Consider the following 21,551-nt stretch of genomic DNA (forward strand, 5'->3'; position numbering starts at 1 on the left):
TATTCTAGCTACGAATCCATGTAGTTATTGGCTTGTTTTCCTAACCTCAGTCTTGAAAACTTGCTGAGATTTATTTTGGGTCCTTATGTACCTGGGGACAACTGCCTTCAGGTGGACCTCGTTAAATTTAAATATTTTTGTAAACAAGTTACTCTTATAATGAGTAATAAAAAATAATATTTAGTAATGACTTTTATGGGGTTTCAGCTTCAGTGTAAATGCCACGCAGCAAATTAAAAATCAAGAGACAAACCCTAACAAAGCTAAATTATGCTCCTCCCAGGAAAAGAATAACTCACATTCCTAAAAAAAGGAAAGGTGTGCGTTTTAACAGATACACCAGAGAAAACTGAGACAGAAGAAAGAAAAAGAAAGTTGGGTGAGAAGAGAAATATGATGGATAAAGTTCAGAAATGGAAGAAGTTGAAGCCACAAGTTCTGTTTCCAGAAAGTAATTCAGAAGAAACTGCAGATGAGCCGAGAAATGTGTTAGTGCTAATGATAATGATGATGAAGATGCCATTTCAACTGTAAATGACACTTAGTTGATTGCTCGAGCAAATTTAGAAGAAATAAGAGAAGAAAATTTTGTTCTCATTCATGTGGCAGGAAAGAGAGACTAATTATATATATATATTTTTTTCAGTAGAATTCGTAAGAAGATTTATGAAACAGAATTTGAAGTTCAGTATCTAAAGAAGTTTACTAAATATACAATTTATTTTTTTTACATGATGAACAATCAGAAATTTTTTACATTCCTTCAGAGGATATTGTGATCAAACTTCCCCACCTTCTCAAAGAAAAGGTTCAAGCCTAAGGGGCACTAAGAAATATGTTTTCATAATGTCACTTGAAGGGTACGTCCTTGGATAATAAGAAATTAATTTAATTGGAAAGCCTAATATTGTTTTCTGTCAAGAAAATTGAGACTTATTTTGAAGCTTTATAAAACTTTAAACTTAGCAACTATTGTTATTACATTAAATTTAAAGGCAAAACCTATCATTAATAATAATATAAAACAGTAAATTGTCTGTATTTTGTATAATTATAAACTTAATGAAATATTAGTTACATTAATATTATGTTGAACCATGTTCGAAGGTATGTCATCCTATGTCCCAAGGTACATCACCCTTATGCACCTAGGGACAATATGTAGCACTTTAGGAAAATTTAAAAAATCTATATAAAAAGTTATTTAATTGAAGTCTTATTTTTTTTCCCAAGATACTTTTACACTTCAAAGATACTGTTGTTAATAATAAGAAGTTATTAAAGCTTATACAAAAATTAAAAAAACTGTCCCTAAGTACAACAGCTTCCCCTATTCTAAATGAAGATTCACTGTTCTAATGTGTATTGCATTGCTACCAACTGCAGTCAATGGAAGTCAGCTGTATACTAATGCTCTAACTTCCCTCAGCCTTTATTATCTGCCCATATTCGTAAAACAGACCTTTCCATCTTTCATCCAAGGAAATTGTACACACTATTTCCCCAGCAGTTGCTTTTGATCTATAACAGTAAAATGCTGATAATATTTACCTGAGCGAAATCTGCTTCCTGGCAAATGCTCTGTACTTTCGTAATCTCAGTTTCTAAGTAATAATATAAACCACATTTGTCTGTTCTAAACTGGAAACTTCTGTTTCCAAACTGTGTTAGTCTTGCATTTTGTATCTTCTGGAACAATTTATCTTGTTTCACCACATATCCTGGTTATATCATCTGCTCTTTCAGATTGTTTGTCACTTCGAAGAATTTGAGTAACCTTCGGTTGGATTTATTAATTTCTCCAAAAGTCTAACTTCTGAAGTTTACAAGTGTTTTTTATGCATATCACATATTTTATTTTCTCTACGACCTGGAATAATTACAGATACTAAATTTCAGTATATGGTTGACACATGTTCGCAATTCAGTTCTGTAATTCACTTGCATATGGTGTATTTATTTGAAATTAAGAATAACTATAAACGTTCACTGATTCTTGTAATATAATTACATTAATCACTTTCCCAAAGTAAAGAATAAGATACTTAAATTAGCAGAACTAATAATATATTCGTCTTTAATTTCAACATTACAAGCGTTAATTTACACTGTTTCACAGGCGCTCACCATTTCCTTGCCACGAAGATAAAAAAATGTTTCTTTCCTTTTTAGAATAATGACCTTCAGTCAAGTCATGTCTGTACCTACGAGTAATCTATCCTAATACACAAACAAGGTAAACATAAAGTTATGTGGATATGGAGTTGGAAATAAAAAGTGTAGATACTAATTCTCATTATAATAATGTGGAATTGTTTAAAATAAATTATATAAACTTTTAAATTTTACTTCATGAGTGAATGTTTCAGTCAATGGTAAAGTATCTATTTGGAAGAAACGGCATTTTATGTAACAAAAAAATGATGTGGAAATAAAGCAATTCTTTTTTTTTTTTTTTTTTTTAATTTCGTGAGGTATATTTCATCACCCTATAGCATACTTGGGCATCTTGCCTCACTTGAGAATTAGTGCCTCACTGACCTTCACAGAGCTTATCGCTCTGAGTGACATCATCTTCACAGACCCCTTTCCTCCCTCATGTAGCTCCTAGGCGTGGGCAGGTTCTATATCAGTTTCATAAGCAATATCAGTGGTGGCATAATGGCATTATCAAAGCAGCGTGTACGTGTTAGAAAACGATTATTTCATGAGAAATGGGAGGAAGAGTTTTTTTGCTGTTTAGAGGGGGAGAACATACGATGTATGTTATGCTCGAAAATCCTATTAGGCATTAATAAATTTGATATACAACGACATTACTCCTTATGTCATAAAGAACATGCTGAATTAGAAGGTAAGACAAATTAAATGTTATTTTTTCGTACTATTCCGAAGAAAATTTACGATCTTAACATTTGCATAGTATACTAAATACGACATTATACCTTAAACACACTGCATTAAAAGGTACGAGGAATTAAATGTTGTTTGTACATATTATTTCCGAAAGAAATTTATAAAAAAAATATCAAATGTGCGTAGAAAATGAAATATGATTTTCTGAAATTATTTTAGGTCAAGAATGTGCAAATCTATTAAGTAATATTGATAAACGCCAGAATATTCAAGAAAATAAACGTAGACAACGTGATGGAATATTATTGGCCAGTTACGCAATTTCTCGCCTGTGATTTAAATCAATTCAGTGACGGAGAAACAGTAAAGAGGTTTATGATTAAAGCTGCCGAATTAATTTGCCAAATTGAATAAAAGTTTTCGAGAGTCTCACGTTAACCAAGCGCTTTCCTAATAAATCGCCACTGACCGCCTTAGCGATTACGATAAGGTAACGCAGGTCACAGCAGTTTATATTTCCCATCCTACTCTGCAGTCTCCTCTCCTAGTAAACAAACTATTTCAAATTGAGTGCCTCACGTAACCGAAAATGTGCCCGTGTATGCCCTATAGTGTACCACAATATACGTACCATCAAATGGCAGAGAGTTCCTTTTATACTTTTTTTTTATGGGAAGTGTTCTCATAGCTGAAGTAAAATTTCATACTTTTTTTAAATAATTTCTTTTGTAGGGGGGGATCAGTGACAGGATTTCGTGATGTCTATTTTTTAACAGACATTATTTCACAAAAAATCTGACAATTTATATCTTGCATTCGTGTTTTACTGTTATATGTTGATTGTGTTACCATTTAGCATAATTTATTTTCAATTTTACAACCAGTTAACAAAATTAAGTTAATGATTTTAATAAACACGTAGGGGCACAAAAATATTTACACACATTTCAGCATGAAAAATTATTACATAAAATCTTTAATGTTTAACAACTACTACCACTATCACAAGTACTCGAAGCATTTCCCATTAGTATTCATTATTTACCAACTCAATGTCAGCAAGGTGATGCTGATACTGTTTTCGTTCATTATTCTTTCATGTTTGTCTTTTACGTAAGAAATCACCCATCAATATATCGATCGTCCAGTTCAAAAGTGCGACAACTCAAAAATTGCCATTTTTTAGTTATTTATACTACTGAAAGCCCCTTTCGGAGCTCTTTCCGATTCAATATTGAGATAAGCCATATTTACAACCGAAAAGAAAAAAAAACGAAATAAACTGCTTTAGAAGTAATTATAAGTATGGACTTTATTAATTCATTATTACTACATTATGAAATGTATTAATAATGAACTGGAAGATTGTGATATACTCGTCCTGAATACTGACTCATTTCTAATTGTCGTGGTTATGAACCAGAAATCTGTTCCTTTCTAGGTGATTTATTTGAAACTTTCAACTGAAGATATCTCAAAACTTGTTTTTTTGAGTTGTCGCACTTTTGAACCAGACGATCGATATTTTCCTTTGAGAAATTGAAGCAATGTTTTTATGTATTATTTTTCAGTTCTTCTGCATATATGAATCTGTTTTATATGAGCTTACTTTTAAAGTAGCATTTTTAACGTCAGTAATATTTTACTGTTTCACAGAGAACAATAAGATATAGTATGTCCATTTTCTTTGAAAGGCAAAGTGATTTTTCAGGAAATATACATTGTCGTCCAAATTTTCTATGACGAGGATACAGGATACTACACTGTTTCTTGTGCTTCTTATTTCCAACACATTCCTTTTCCGGAAATTCCCTCATTAGGTTGTGGCTATTTTGTGACTTGAAATGTGTATTCCAAGGAGTTCTTCCTGAAATAAGTTTTCAGCTTCATGGACAGACTTAACACACATGAATTATATATTAACACTCTATACCACATAATATTTCAACTGGACCATTTTGCACTTAGTGATCAGAGACAAATACATCGACACACAAGAAATGCACAACAGCAACCAGTCTTTATGTGCATGCCAGCCATCATTTTGCAGTATATAGTGAATCATTGTTTGCTTATCCAGTACTTTAGAATCAAAACTTTAGATCATAATGAGATCTACATAATTTTCTTTCGCACATATTTTCATAAGAATATTTTGGCAATCACTATATAAAATGTGCAGTGAGTAAGCATATGCAATTTAAATCACTCCTTTTATTACATATTACCTTACTGGAATAATTTTGTGGTAAGATGAGATTTCTATTCGATATAAAAATAATATATTTTATTGACTATTCCATTGTTTCAGTTTCGAGCATGATGCAGGTGAGAATTATCATATCTATACTGGTTTGGTGAATATCCCTTCAACATCAGAATTGGTCGCAGTATCTGTTATGTCAAAGAATATACCACACATGTTAGAGGTAATTATGAAGTACACTTTTTGACAATTGTTTGAAGTCTGATTAGTGTAATATGTAGCTACTGCCATTAAATCCCGGTTGTCTGTAAAGATGGGAGCCTTAACTTCTCGCCAACTTCTGGGTTGATTTGACCTGTCATGGGGTTGAAAAAAAAAATTTTATATATATATATATATATAATGAAATAGATAAGCAGGCTCATTTTGAAATAAAAAAGGAGTGCATAAATCGCGTTCTAACTGATGAAGAAACTACAGTAGATGACATAAGCTGTAGGATAGAACAGTCTCCCACAAAATCATTAAGCAAGTTATTTCAAAAGGCAAGTATATAAAAGACATCACCTTGGAAAATGACGAAATTGTTAAAACTAAAACCTTATAAAACAACAGTCGTTCAAAAATTGAATGAAGTGGACCATGTGCCAAAGGTTCAATTCTATTCTATTAAGAAATTGTATAATATAATGTATTATGAATTGTTTGCAGGTTAAGGCACGTTCTTCTGTAAACTTACAGTTGCTCACTGCCATAAATTATTCAGATCCAATAAGTCAAGCAGAGTATGCAACATGGAAAGATGTGGTGGAAAAGCAGGCAATGGATGTGAGTATAGATTTCATTGTGCAAGTCACTAAGTTAAAAGAAATTGCAAGTTAATTTTGATATATATATATACACACACACACACACACACACACACACACACACACACACACACATATACATACATACATACAGTGAAACCTTGGTAAGATGCTCTTCAAGGGACTGTATAAAATAGCATATTAAACAGGACAGTGTATTAGCGAGAGTGGGTCATTTTTAGATTTTTTTAATTTTAACACAACGGTATGAATCAGCATAAACATTAGTTGAAGAAATTTAAGGATTAAATTTAATACTGACATTTATGTATTTATGTCGGCGCTAGCGGTAAATGTATAAGTCCAGGAAAATTTTCTCAGTATTTTTTGAAGCACGATATTTTAGAATTTTCAGCAGATGAAAGAGTGTATTAAATGGGGTGATGAGCAAATTAAGCGGTGGATTTTACATGGTTTCATATGGGGATGTCAAGGGACCGGACAAAAAGAGCATATAATGCGGAATAGCATAACAAACAAGTGTGTATTATCAGAGTTTCAATATATATACTTGGAATGAAATAATTGGAGAAGTTACGGTCAAGTCTTTGTCCTCATTTCGAATAAACATTACCTAGCTGTGCAACGTCTTATATGTCAGCACTCTCGTTGCCTGCTATAGAAAATGCAGTAAAATGGCTGGAAGTTTCATTAGTTGCTCTTTTAAATTTCCTGAAATATCACTGATGCACTCAGCAACTGTATTTCTTCAGAGGCTGAGGTTTGAACGTGATTGCTTTTTTTCTGGACATAATTCTGCAGCAACAACCAAACACACTATTAAAAACTCTTCCTCAGTGAAGGGTGTTTATGCACATGTTATTTTATGTGATAATATAACATATAGTCTAATGGCAGACTCAATGACTTTATTTGCCTGTTTAAACACGTTCTGTTGCTTTGACATTTCACTTTTTTAATTCATACACTTTGCCCACACGAGCTTGACTGGTATATTTGTCATAATATTCACAAAGTTAGTAACATAATGGCGTCTCATGTAGTGAACACTCTACACTCCTTATCAATATTTCTTTTCACATCACGTTTAGTAAGACTCATTTTTAATCTCAGAGAAGCAATTTTAAAGCCAATACGGTAACTGTAGATTGAGAGGCAGAGCGTTTCATACATTGTGCATATCGGTACAGGTTTAAGCACATAACACGTCATAGCTTACATTCAACGAAACAAACTAAACTATTTCTGCATTCGTCTGTTATTACCACTTGCTGGATTCAGAATGAAGTACTGTTTACATGATGTGGAGTCTCGGTTTTCCTAGGAGCAAACATACTATCTCTGATGACAGAATGGAAGACAACATAGGTGATTTCATTCATTAATTTGAACCGAGCATTATTCTGTATTAGAATAATTAATTACTAATATCTGCCAAGGAAGAGGTATTTTATTCTGTGATTGATTTATTTATTTATGTTTGTTTCCTATAATCCATTAGGTAAAAACTTATTATATTAGGGCCAAATTTAATAGAAAATTCGTATTTAGTCGAGGGTCTTTGACAATGACATTGCTGACCATATTTATTTTATTTTATTTTATTTTTTATTTATTTATTTGTTATTTAAAATAACAGGCAAAGCCCAATTACAATGTTCAAGACTGACAAACTAATTTATGAAACATAAACAAGGAAAAGGAACATACACTTATTAAAAACTGAAACAAAATAGAAATAAGAGAAAGAAAAAAAGAAAAAGAAACTGAAATAAGGTGTGAGAGTAGCTTCAAATTAACAACAATATTCTGTAAAATATGACAAATAATTCTATATCTAGAGAAATTCATATTCAAAATATCAATATTTGGATGAGGATGTACAGTAATTTATTGTATAACTGTAACATTTGGAGAACTGGGGAATTCTTGTGGGATTCATTTTTATGCCCTTGGTATGTAAAATAAATTTCGAAATTTTGTATTAAGCTTAGGTGTATATAATGTTATATAATAAAATAAACCAACACAGTCCAACTTATTGTTAATAATTTTATAAAGAAAGCTTAAAGATTGACAATTTCGTCTAATTTGCAAACTAGAAAATGGAAATGTTGAAGCATTGTAGCATAACTCTCATAAGTAGGGAAATTATTATAAAGTCTGCAATATAACCATTTTAGAAATTTATTTTGAATTTTTTCTAGTAACAGAATATATTTGTTAGTAACTGGGTTCCAGATAACCGCAGCATACTCTAATTTAGATCGAACAATGGAATTATACAAAATTATTATAGTTTTGACTTTAAATTTAAAAGAATTTCTCATAACAAAACCTAAACTTTTATAGGACAAATTTATAATATTATTAATATGACTATAAAATGTAAAATTACTCCTAAATAATATACCTAAATCTTTATGTTCATTTTCTGCTGGTAAAATTTTTGCCCCTATTTTATATGAAAATTTAATTGTATTTTTTCAATCTAGAAAAGGTCATATGTATACACTTACTAATATTAAATAACAATTTATTATTGATAATCCAAATATGTAAGTTTGTAATATCTTTTTGAAGTAGCTTACAATCTGATATAGTTTTGAATTCTTAATACAATTTAATATCATCCACAAATAATAAAATTCTAGAATGTTGTACACAATTTACAACGTCATTAACAAACAATAAAAACAATAATGGACCAAGATTGGAACCTTGAGGCACACCAGAATTTACTATAAAAGGCTTAGAAGTATGTCCATGAAAGTTCACAACTTGTACTCTTCCTTTCAAGTAAGATTTTATTAATGATAGCAATGACAAAGAAAATCCAATATACAGTTCGCAGGCCATATGTACGACACTCCTGGGCTAGGCAGTAACGTACTGCTCATTAAACATCACTGATGTGCGTGCGTGTGTGTGCGCGCGCGCGCGCAGAGTGGGTTAAAAAGTTGCTTTCCCCAAATCCTTACATTTAATTACATTCAATTTACATTTGACTACACATTCCTTTACAGATTTTGTTCAAAATGGAGGTTCTGTTTCTCGATGCACACACAATTTACAACGTTTAGACATTGATTTACAGATGGCAAAAATAACTCACGATTTTCACAAATGACTGTTCGATTATCTATCACAGCTGATGCAGATCCTGAACATCAGGAAATCTTTTCTCAAAGTCTGCTATTGTATTGTATTGTATTTATTAACATTCCATGGTATTCATACATGCTTACAGCTAGAATATGGAACAAGTCAAAAAACTTAATAGTATTATAAAATCTTAATTTATAGTAACAGTCTAGATGAAATATATACAGAAGAGATTTACAATATAGTCTACTAGTACAACACAAAGTTTTAGTATCAATTTCATTAAGTGTTATTGAATGTCCTGAATTCACCTACAGAATAGAAGGCTTGAGAAATTAGGTACTTCTTTAATTTGGCCCTAAATAATTTTATGTTTTGAGTTTCATTTTTTATATCGATAGGGAGGCTATTAAAAATTTTTACTGCCATATAACGCACTCCTTTTTGATAGCACGATAGACTTGCCGATGGAGTATGAAAGTCATTTTTTTTGACATGTATTTATGCTATGAACTGTTGAATTAGTTACAAAGTTTTCACGATTACACATGAGGAAGGTTATTAATGAAAAGCTATACTGACAAGTCATGGGCATTATTCGTAGTTTTTTTTAAATAGTCCTACACGATTCCCTAGATTTGGCACCTACTATTATTCTAATTACTCTTTTTTGTAATAGAAATATATTGTTACTATCTGTGGAATTTCCCCAGAATATTATTCCAAAACTCTTTACCGAGTGGAAGTATGCAAAGTATATTGTTTTTAAGGTACTGATATTTACTATCTTTTGTATAGATCTAATAGCAAAACAAGCTGAATTTAGTTTGGGGGTAATTTCTTTAATATGATTTTTCCAATTTAACACATTATCGATTTTTATGCCAAGAAATTCGGTTGTTGTTGTTTCTAATAGGGATCTATTGTTAATTATTGCGCTAGAAATTTGCGACGTTGAATTTGGACATGATTTAAATTGAATTAAGTTACTTTTGTTATAATTTAATACTAATTTATTGACTGAGAACCAGTCACATATTTTGAAGAGAATTTCCTCTGTTGAAGATTGGAATGTGTTGGAGTTATTGGCTGTAATTACTATACTTGTGTCATCTGCAAATAATATGGGATGACCTACATCATTTATAAACACTAGAAAAAGTAGGGGACCTAATATTGATCCTTGAGGAATTCCATTATTAATAGTTCCCCACTGCTGCTGTGTTCTTATTGTGCTTCCACCAACATTGCAGCACAAAAACACGTTATTCTGTAGTTAATTTGCGATTCATTGCAAGAAACTAGCAGTTACTGCATAGACCCAACCCAACAATAACAAGACATGACATCGGAAAAACAGTTGATGCACAAACATGGTTGTCAACCCACCATTTATGATACCATCTATTCGTTTATTCGAGTTATGACATCTGTATGTGTACAAGTATGAAATTTAAGAACGAATATTGGGGAAAGCGACTTTTGACCCACCGTGTATATTAACATATATCAGTCCTCCTGTAAGAATAATGTTATTGTTCACTGTTGGAGGTATTTTTTTTTCTCTAATAACTAAAATTTCTTCCAATTGTTTTCTTTTACTTCAGCACATGAGAAGAGCCCTAGCAAAAGTGAACCGAAGGAATTTCAAGGAAGATCATATGAATGTTTGGGCTCAGCTCTGGAGTACAGGCATTACAATCAGCTACTCCAAGGCAGCAGATGCTATTAATGGTGATAAGATAAATGCCACAATGTATTATATTCTCTCACAAGTGTCGTCACCATATCATGAAGAAACCACGACAAAACAGAAAAAGACAGAACTAGCAAATAGCCTGTCTTATGCGGAAGGTTGCTTTGGTGGCTATCACACATTGTAAGTATGTGTTAATAATTGTAGGGTAGTCAACATTTATAAATTGGATTGCAGCTTTATCAGCATTTGACTAAACTGATATACAAATATATGAAGGATTTCAATAGTTTTATGTAATAATTGGAAATAAGATTAAGATCTCTACTACATCTTTGCAAACAAAATACAGTAGTTTCAGTAATTATGTGTATAATTTATGCATTTTGAAATAATACACAAATTACTTGCTACAAATGAGGTGGACCTGGGTTCGACTTTCTTCAAGGAAGAAGATTCCTTGAAAAGGGAATGTGTGTGTCTTGTCTCATGTTAATATCACAATAACAGTCACGAACAGCATAAACATTTCATGCAATTATAAGGATTCAGTGAATCTTCTGTCACTATTTTAATATATATTTTTTCCTTCTTCCATGGTAGTTTCCACTCATGTAATTTTTCTGGCCATATTTGCTGCAGAATTCTCAGGTGTTCAGACTAATATAACTGTTTTCTTTAAATTCTACTTTGAATTCAATTTTTCCTTAATAAATTCATTTCTAACACATTCCAATGTAGGAAACTTCCACTTCTTCGTAAGTAATCCATTTCTAATAGTTGTTGTCATTGTCATTGTCCTAGGTGGGAATAATTATAATTTAATTCACTATTTTCTTTGCTTATTAAGTTTCTTGTTAATAAAAAGGTGAAGATGCTTATAGAAGTCAGAATGTTACATTATTTCATTACCAACTTTTCTTTCCATTTTAGGCAAGCAGCTAACTTGTGGAGAGAACTGTCAACAATAGATGACGTAAATACAGCTGTGTCACTGTGGCTCCTTACCTTAGAGAAGCAGGTAAGTAAACAGTTACAGTGGCTTTTTATGTCGTGTAGTTTTTTTTTATAAATATTGAGGGATCCTTGTGATTGAATGCAATTCAGTAATTTTTTGCATGTCTGTAGTAAAAAAAAAGTCTCATAAATGCTCTCAGTTTTTGTGCTTTCATCTGTAATTCTGTCGAATTTTAACATACAAAGGCTGTAAATAAAGTAATGGCAACAAGTGGAGAGAAAGAGAAAGAAGTGAAGAATTCTTCCGAAAATAACAATTACTTGTCTGCAGTATAATTGCCGATAAGGTTCTGTACATTGCCATTAATTTCTGGTGTTGGGTGGCCCAAAAAACCCTTTCATGTGGCAGGACTCAAAACAAAACAAATTATTGTTCCTTTACTTAAAAAGAACTTATGCTAGTGACTGAAACATTTCTCCATTCCTCTGGTGAGACGCAAGATACTTTTGCTGCCATTGGGTTTCTATAGAAGTACAACAAATCTGAAATATCTTTCAAAAGAATTATATAGTCCATTTGCACCTAGTTAATTTTAATTTGACCCTTTGCCTACAAAGGGTTGAGGAACATTGATTCAGTTATCCTCAAATTCTTTATATGATTCTTCAAACTTAACTTTCTCTCGTCATTCATGATGATTCAATTTATGGCAAGAAATATTAGCTCACATTATCTTGTTAGAAGCGCGTTTTAATCCTGATGTTCAAATTATAATAAAATTTCGATCACTGTTTTTATTTGAGACCATCGGAAAAAAAATGGACAGCTATAGAAAAACGATAGATGAGAGGGCCTACATTTTGATTTGAAATGGATGGATGACTGTATGAGGATTATCCTCTGTCAATTCTCACCCCCACACAAAACACAGTGACCCATCTTGTTACTATCTCTCACAATAATGCTTCCTGAAGGCCAATAACATACTCTTACATTTTTTCCATGGGTTACTTCGATCTTTATCGACGAGCATTGTTCTCCTCTCATAAACATACTTTATGGCCGTGTACAAACCCAGAAACAGAATTCAGGTGACCCAAATTTTGTTTCTGGGTCTGCACATAACTGGACTTGTTCTACCGAACTCAAAATGCATATATCCAATTAAATTGATGACAGCTAATAGCTCCATTATTCTTTAATGCCATCTGTCTTGATGTATGATTTGTACAGCAATGTTGCTATTTCTTTATTTACAACCTCTGTGTAGTAAAGTACAGTAGAACCCCAAATATCCGTCACCCTATTAACCGATTGTCGGATTATCCGACTTTTTTTCTAGCTCCTGTTTTCTTTTTGCTGCAGAAAAAATATGAAGTACTGTAAGTTATGTTTCTACAGAATATTATTACAAGCCTTTACTCTAACTACAAAGTATGTAGTAGAAATGCTTTGCTATCGGCAACAAACATAATTACTTGTAAAATACTCACTACTTGCTTCCAAAGACATTACCCCAATAATTTCCACAAACCCGTGTATGACTTATTCAGTCCTTATTCCTACTATTCGAGTGGACGTACTGTATAACTTCTATGCAAATGTCTTCCACAGATGTCAAAGAAAACGTGCTGTGTTAATTATCAAGAAAATTACAAATAATTGAGAAGTTTGGGAAAGAAGAAATAGTGGTTAATGCTGCTTCAGAGTAGAAAATTGGCGTTACAACTGTAAGCAAATTTGAAAAAAAAAAAAAAAAAAAAGGATAAAAATATAAAGTACGTAAATCTACAACACGGGACTTCAAGTATTCCTAGCTTTCCGCAGACAATCATCAAACATCAATCCTTGGCCCTTAAGCACTCGTTGTTGACAACCGAACTTTTAATTAACCCTGATCCACTACATAGCACGTTAACACAAGACCACAGAGGAAATTACGAAATTGTGTTTTATGCACTTAAGGGGAGAGGATGGTATTTTTCGGTGAAAAATGAGTAAATTAAAAAAAAAAAAAATTTCTTTAAAATACTCTGCGATATGTGTGGAATGCATAGCATAACATTTTGTGCGTATTTATGCCCTTATCGGATGCTGAGTCGCCATTTTTAAACTTCCTGCGTTATGGATTTTTAAATCACTCGCCCACTTTTATTGTTGTTTCCGGTAAATTAAATTAAAAAAAAAACAATTCTTTAAAATACTCTTTGATATGTGTGGAATGCATTGTATAACATTTTGTGGGTATTTGTGCCCTTATCGGATGTTGAGACGTCATTTTTAAACTTCCTGCGCTATGGATTTTTAAATCACACACCCACTTTTACGGTTTCCAATAACTTCATTTTTTTGCTACATTGCCAGACAAAAATGGATATAATTTCTGAACTATTAAAGATACATGCATGAAATTTAGAACACACATTCTTTAGACTATTAGGAAACGTTTCTCTGTAACAGAATTTTGTTAATTGATTTCATTTTAAAAATACGTCCGTTTGTTTGTAAGAAAGGAAATCAGAAAATTGTTATTAAATTTTAATTGTTTATTTTACAAAAGTAGGGACTAATATCAAAATTCTGTTACAGACAGGTTGTAGAACATGCTTTTGCAAATACATTGCAAAAAAAGTTTGAATATATCTTTAAAAACGGTTTAGATATATCGGTTTTAGTACAATCCTGCATTGGGTATATTTTTTTCAAATTTGGGCCCCCAAATATATATTTTTTTTTTTCAAAATATTTATATTTGGTTGACTTCCTACAGCTATGAGCTCTCTACATACAAAAAAATTAATATTTTACACCAAATAGGAAAAAAGTTTAAAAAAATACCATCCTCTCCCCTTAAATTATAAACATTTTTTATGGTATGGATTATCCAATTTTTTCGATTAACCGTTCAGTCCACCCCCTTTATTACCACGGACAATAGAGGTTCTACTGTAGTCTGTTTGCACGTTAAATTTCGTAGCGTAGAATTATATATTATAATCTCGATGCATTTTGTACTGCTTTATTGTCCTATTTATCATTTTTTGTTTATACTTAAAGGGTTGTCACAACTTACTGAAAGCAGGAGCAAGTGGTGTTGTCCAAGCCATGGTTTTAAGTTTTGGAGCTCTGCGTTTCAGCAACCAGCATCTTGAATTCAACATTCATCCGAAGTATCTTCATAGAGATTACTTATTCAGGTAGATCCTATGAAATTTCATATGCTTACATTTTGAAAGTCATTTTGCCACATATGTCAGCATGTGACATTTCCGTTATTACACTTAGACAAATCCAGGAATAGCTAGTGCTTTTATGTTCATGCATTGTAGTACTTAATCTTTGCATTGCTTGCTTTTTTTTATAAACTGTGTTATGCTGCCTGACTGTGAACACCAAGAATGAACATACACACTTCTATCACATCACGATGTATGTTGTGTTCTTATGTTTATGAAGATATTCTCTTTCTGATTGATAATGACTTATATGTATGCGCTTAACAATTTACAAAAAACAAGAACAGTTTTTCTTGATAATTTTGGAAGAAATAATGCCAAAAAGAGTTAGGTAGAACAGCCCCCGATAACAACTTAGAAAGCAAAATGGAGCAGAGATCACGAATACAATTTACAGATTCCTAGTTAAGAATATAGCTGCTGTGGCTAAGTTTTTGTTCCAGTGATGTTGAAAACGCTCCCTTTTTGCTTTCCTTGTCCTCTTATTGGCAGCAATAATGCATTTAGTGAAATGAGTGTTATAAAGTCTTGATCATCTCAATACACATAAAAAAAATCATAGCAAAATCTGTCGAAACAGCCATGCCTACTTCAAGGTCACCTCAGTAATAGGTCTATTATTTTTTTTTTTTTTTCATATTAAATGTATATCCGCTAAATTCAGTCATGAGCAGTGAAACATTTATGGAATCAGCTTTCCTTTATGGCTGGTTATAAATATCTTTATACTGTATTTTCTCTACCCAGGTAAATATCATAAAAAGAAAGAAAGAAATGGGAATTGGTTTTAATACTCTTATTATGGTACCTCATTGTTTCATGGCACTTCAACTCAGTTTTATCCTGAAACTAAAGAAATGTGAAGGAAACCAAACCACTAAATGAAATTCATTTGAAGATAACAAACATGATACTGCATATGATACATATCCTGAAATTGCAGACAAGAATACTGAACACAATTTATGTATCAATAAACAAATTTATATATTTTTCTGCGACTATGAATAAGGTAGAAAAAGAGACCAAATACCTTTGAATTCATTCATTCATTCATTCCATTCATAGTGTTCTGCCCAAGGACATATCTTTCACTGCAAATCCGGCTTTCTCCAATCTTTCCTATTTTTTTTTGCATTCTTCTTTGTCTCCTTATATGATCCATATATCTTAACATCGTCTATCATCTGATAACTTCTACTGCCACAGACTCTTCTCACGTTCACCATTTCTTGTAGTGCATCCTTCAGTAGGCAGTTTCTTCTCAGCCAGTGACCCAACCAATTTCTTTTCTCTTCCTGATCAGTTTCAGTATCATTCTTTCGTCATCCACTCTTTCCAACACAACTTCATTTTTTATTCTGTCTGTCCACTTCACACGTTCCATTTTTCTCCATATCCACATTTCAAATGCTTCTATTCACTTCTCTTCAAGTCACCGTAATGTCCATGTTTCTGCCCCATACAATGCCACACTCCATACAAAGCAAATAGTGAAGTAAGATAGATATTGGAACAATGAACTAAAGAATATAAGTGTATAACAGTAAGCAAGAAGAGAATGATGGAGGATAAGAGAGGATAGTAAAATGAGTACAGTAAAGTCCCTCGTATCCGGCACACAAATAACCAGCAGTACCAAAACAACAGCACTTTTGGCTAGGCCAAAAAAAAAAAATAGTCATTTATGCGAAAGGGAAGAGTCGGATGAAGATGTGAGTGGTTTTCATGGATTGCACATGCCGCATATTGTGTTTACTCTTTACATTGTTCACACGTGAAAACATAAACAAAAAAACCCCTTATGTCCCTGGAGTATATCAGGTAGAATCGGTAAGCTGTCACTTGGACCTTGCAAACAATGTGCATAGACGATATCTTTAAATTTACCACTTGAACTCGCCCGTTTTGAAGGGGTGTTGGATGAGTCTAAATAGGAAAGTGTGAAATTCTCTGTTCCTACAGCATGCAAAAATTTCATTTGAGTGATAGATAGTATCATGGCTATTACCGCTAAACACTGCTGTTGCACAATGGATTTCCGTGAAATGCAAGGAAATATTCTTACGTTCAAATCATTGAGCATTACTTCGTCTTCATATTTGCAACATTGGCTACGCTGCTCTTCACGTCACAGGATTCACATGACCACATTTAAAATTGTCATAATGTTACAAAACTTTTAGTATTTTTTACGCTATTATGTATTACTGTATTACAATAATTATGAACTGATTAATGTACATTACCATATTCAGTACTAAAACATTGTATGTATTTCAAAACTTCATTTTTAAATATCTATATGAAAATTACTAAATTTCAACATGGAAAAAAAATGTTTGTGCAGTACATGTATCATTACATAACCTAGAAACGTATTTTCGAATTACCTGGCAAAATCAGTTATCCGGCACTGGCTTTGTCCCACAGTTGCTGGATACGAGGAATTCTACTGTATATAGATACTGAATAGGAATGATAGGAAGTGGGAGGCAAAATTATAGTAGAGTAGACAGCATAGAATAGTATTAGGACAAGAAATAAAATAGAGTGTAGATAAGACTTAAAGGTTAAGGGATGGGAATATAACTGACGAATTAGGAGGAAAATAGTAAGGCAAATTAGCAAATGATTGATGAAGGAGAATATTAGATTGGAATAAGGGTAAAGGTGGAAAAATATAAGGGAAGAGGGTATAAATAAAGTAGAAGAATTACGTACGGCAGTATTAAAATGAAACTAATGTAAATCTAATTAATATTGTGGTGGCACCATATGCAGAAATATGAGGGTCACCACTAGATGAAGCAGCTATACATAATACATATTGAATAAAATTATTGAAACCTTTGGATTTTAAATAAAGGAATAAAATTGTGTTGCACTGAAAAGAAATTTATTTTATACAGTGTGTATACTAACTGGCTCCGCAGTGAAACAAGCGGCAGTATCTGATTCGGCAGTGATGTGAAGTTGCTACTGTGAAGCACCTGCTTTGAATGTAGGAATATTATATCTCCTCTCTCGCTCTCTCTCACCCTCCATCATTCAATGCAGCTAAGGTCATTGACTCTACCTGTACAATACCAACACAACTTCTCGAGTCCCCGCGTTCTGCTTGCTACTTTTCCTTTGGAGCCAGTTAGTATACGCACTGTATTATTGGCAAATATACTGCTGAAAAAAAATGCCAAATTTCAGGGATTCATAACAGAATCTGTATCTGTAAAAAATATATATATATTTCAATGATTTCACTTGTTTTAATCTTGTTGAAGGAGGCTGAATTATGGAAATCTGACTCACGTCAATATCAGCGTGGTTGTTCAGGAAGATAACAAAGCTGTTCTGTACGTAGCATTGGACAGAAGTGATAAATCATATTATGCCTGCGATGGAGGATGTTTGGATGACCCTGTACTCCTCGGGTATGATTAATACTTCGGGAAATTCTTTACTTAAAAAAGTGTCTTTCTCTTTATACTTGTTTAATTTGTTTTGTGTGATTTCAGCCCACAGAAGAAAATGTTTCCTGTAAAATTAACTGATCCCGTAACAGCCATATTGTATATTACATATGATAAACAGCATATGGAAGAATTAAGACATACAATACACTTAAAGGAAATAGTTGAAGGTAAGCATTTTTACAGCACACTCGAATTACCAAGGCTTCATGTCCAGCATTTCTGTAATGATGATCTTATTATAAATACTTAGGAATCATCATAAGTAACTAAAACTTTGTGTTGACATTAAAATTGAAGCCATGAGATCAGTAGCCATTCAAGTCCAAATTGTGTCGCTTGTGGAAATATAAAAAATTTATTTGAAGTTGCAGAAAATGAATGGTTATTGATCTCACTCATTAAAATACTTGTTACAATAATAATATTATTGACAAAAATGCTCTAATATTCATACATGTTTATTAAGTTTCAACTGGATGATGATGATGATGATGATGATGATATTAATAGAAACGGTACTTACAGTTTTTAAATTCGGGTTTTAATGTGTTTCACTGCTCAATTTCCTAGATCTCTGTCTCACTGTCACTTTTTTGTCACTTTCTTTACCAGACGCCAGACAATAAGAAAAAATAATGTTATTCATTGAATACTGTACAGAAGTACATTTACTTTTTTTAAGTTTTTAAAATGTGTTTCACTACTCTGAATCCTAACTCTCTGTGTCACTATCATTGCCATTTTTCCAGACGATGAAAAGGAGATGTGAATTGATGGTTTGGAAGAATGCATTTCAAATACTACTTTATATCAGCTGCTTTGGCAGGCTTTATTTTCAGTTTGCCAGTATAAAGTCGAGAAGCATGACACACATTTGACCTTTTGTTGCATATTAGGAATGTGCCCACATATAGGGTTGACTTCTAAAATGAGGTCTAGACCCCGGCCATGGCTTTAAGCCACATTTGTATTTATAAAACGAGGTCTTTTTCATTTTTTTTTTTTTTCATTTTTCTGAACCATGGCTCGAAATTGTGGTCTGGAGCAGAGACCACAGCTGGGGTAGGTTTAAAATCACGGCTTCATGTAAGAAAGATGGTGACAGTAGATCAGCTGGATGATTATTGAAGGAAAATTTATCTCTACGCATTTTAAATCCCCAGATTAGAGTGATGAGAGACAGGAATAATCCTTTGTAACTATATAACGACGATAGTTTTAGGTGAATATTTCGATTTTCGAAGGAATCAACGCAAAATAATAATCTGCAATGAAATGCAAGAGGCAGCAGGTTGACAGTTTTTTTTGCACTTACTTGTTGCTTTGAGGGATGTAAGATACTGTATAATATTTTATATTAATTATATCTTTATGCCTATAAGAAGATATAACTTAATTGTTAGTCTTTACAGTAGTTTTGGACATTTTATTTAATACTCGAAAATGATGTGGGCCTACAAGTATATGATGCAAATGTGATTTTGTCTTCTCATTTTAAATTTTATACTACTAGGGCTTTCCACGTATTATTGTATGTGAAATAGAACCATACTAAATTTTAGTTTCAATTGAAATTTTAGTCCAGTTAATATTTAGGTTATTCATTCCTTAGAACCGGGTTTTCAGCTAGTTAATGTTGGTAGTAGTTATGAACAAAATGATAAACTACAACATAAATGCTCGATTTGTGCAAATTATTTGGGCAATATCATTCTGGTACCTAAAAATCCGTTCCCTATTAAATACTAAGTAATGCTAGTATTTTAAACGCACATATATTCTGCAAATTAGTAAATATAACAATACCTTAGCTGAGAAAAAAATGTGACTTACTGCAATTCAATAAAAATATTAATCCCGATGTTCATTTCTTTCTAATATCCACTGTTTACAAGAATAAAAATCGTTTCTAAGCTGCATTGTCATATATAAAACCCACGAACCTCCGTTTCTTCTCAAGCTGCATCTCAATTTTGTTTTAGAAATCGCATAAGGATTCAGACCTTGATCACAGTTTAAAAACTAAGGTTTGGAACCATGATTTCGTCCGTGTTTTACAAATCGACCCATAAAGTCTGGTCCCTGTTTTCGTGCCTCAATATGTTCCCCTTTGCAATTAATATTCTCTTTCCCTTTAGCGTTTTTTTTTTTTTAATTACATTAAGCTTTCAAGATGAAGGCTGTTTGATTCGTTTGTTACCAGTCTCTCCATCATCACTTGAAATTCCATTTTCATTCATTGTGTATCTAAATTATATATACACGCCATGAATTCACGTTACTACAGAAGAACCTCTATTATCCATGGCATTCAAGGGGGTGGGCTGAATGGTTTATCGAAAAAAATGGAATAATCCGTACCATAAAAGATTTTCTTAAATTTGGTAAATAACACACTTTAGTATTTTTCTTCGTGATCTTGTATTTAACACGCTAGGTAGATGATCAGAGGTTCACTAATTTAAGTCAGGTTGCCAACAACGAGTTTTTAAGGGGCAACAAAATTCATTGTAATGGCTGTATGTGGAAAGATAGGAATAGTGGAGGTCTCGTGTTGAAGACTTGCATACTTTATACACTTATCCTTAATTTATATTAAATTGCACACAGTTGTAACTCTCGTATTCCGATGCAAGATGAACCATAGTTTCTCTTTCCCCAAACCATTCAATGATTTGCACATTTTTCGATACTTAGCACAACACAATTTCTTTTCATACCCCAGAAAAATAATTCATATATAAGTTATAGGTCTAGGAAGTACAACTCGAACAGTAGACCATACTGTGTAAAAGTAAATGCTTGTAATAACTCTCTCTAGAGAAAACGTGCTAATATAACGTGCAGTACCTACTTCATATATTTCTGTAGCAAAAAAAAAAAAAAAAAAAAAAGCGAGGGGGAGAGAGAGAGAAAAGAAAGGAGGAGGCAAGAAAAAGACAGTCGGATAATCTATCAATCGGTTAATAGAGTGATGGATAATCGCGATTCTACTGTATATTATAACATAAATGCTACATAGTAGTACCACAAAATTCATTTATATGTACCTCTATTAAATTAAATTAATGTTACAGTAAATGAGTAAACGGAAGTTTTTTTTAACATAAAACTAGAGGAACACGATTTTCACACCACAGTCACAAAATGACTAACAGCTCCTTCCTCGCTCAACTGCAAAACACCCCTAG

General features: G+C 32.5%; 1 protein-coding gene across 2 annotated transcripts in view; it reads left to right on the top strand.

Annotated features, from left to right (window-relative positions):
- Positions 1-21,551, top strand: part of LOC138708052 (uncharacterized protein KIAA2013 homolog) — a 44,571-nt gene that overhangs the window by 19,160 nt on the left and 3,860 nt on the right. For both annotated transcript variants that reach the window (XM_069838174.1, XM_069838175.1), the window contains 7 exons: positions 5,168-5,285; positions 5,774-5,890; positions 10,605-10,876; positions 11,627-11,714; positions 14,709-14,848; positions 18,169-18,318; positions 18,403-18,527. In XM_069838174.1, coding sequence (XP_069694275.1) covers positions 5,168-5,285; positions 5,774-5,890; positions 10,605-10,876; positions 11,627-11,714; positions 14,709-14,848; positions 18,169-18,318; positions 18,403-18,527 — 1,010 coding nt within the window. The remainder of the gene's footprint in view (positions 1-5,167; positions 5,286-5,773; positions 5,891-10,604; positions 10,877-11,626; positions 11,715-14,708; positions 14,849-18,168; positions 18,319-18,402; positions 18,528-21,551) is intronic.

This window comes from Periplaneta americana, chromosome 10, assembly GCF_040183065.1.
Source record: "Periplaneta americana isolate PAMFEO1 chromosome 10, P.americana_PAMFEO1_priV1, whole genome shotgun sequence".
Classification (NCBI taxonomy): domain Eukaryota; kingdom Metazoa; phylum Arthropoda; class Insecta; order Blattodea; family Blattidae; genus Periplaneta; species Periplaneta americana.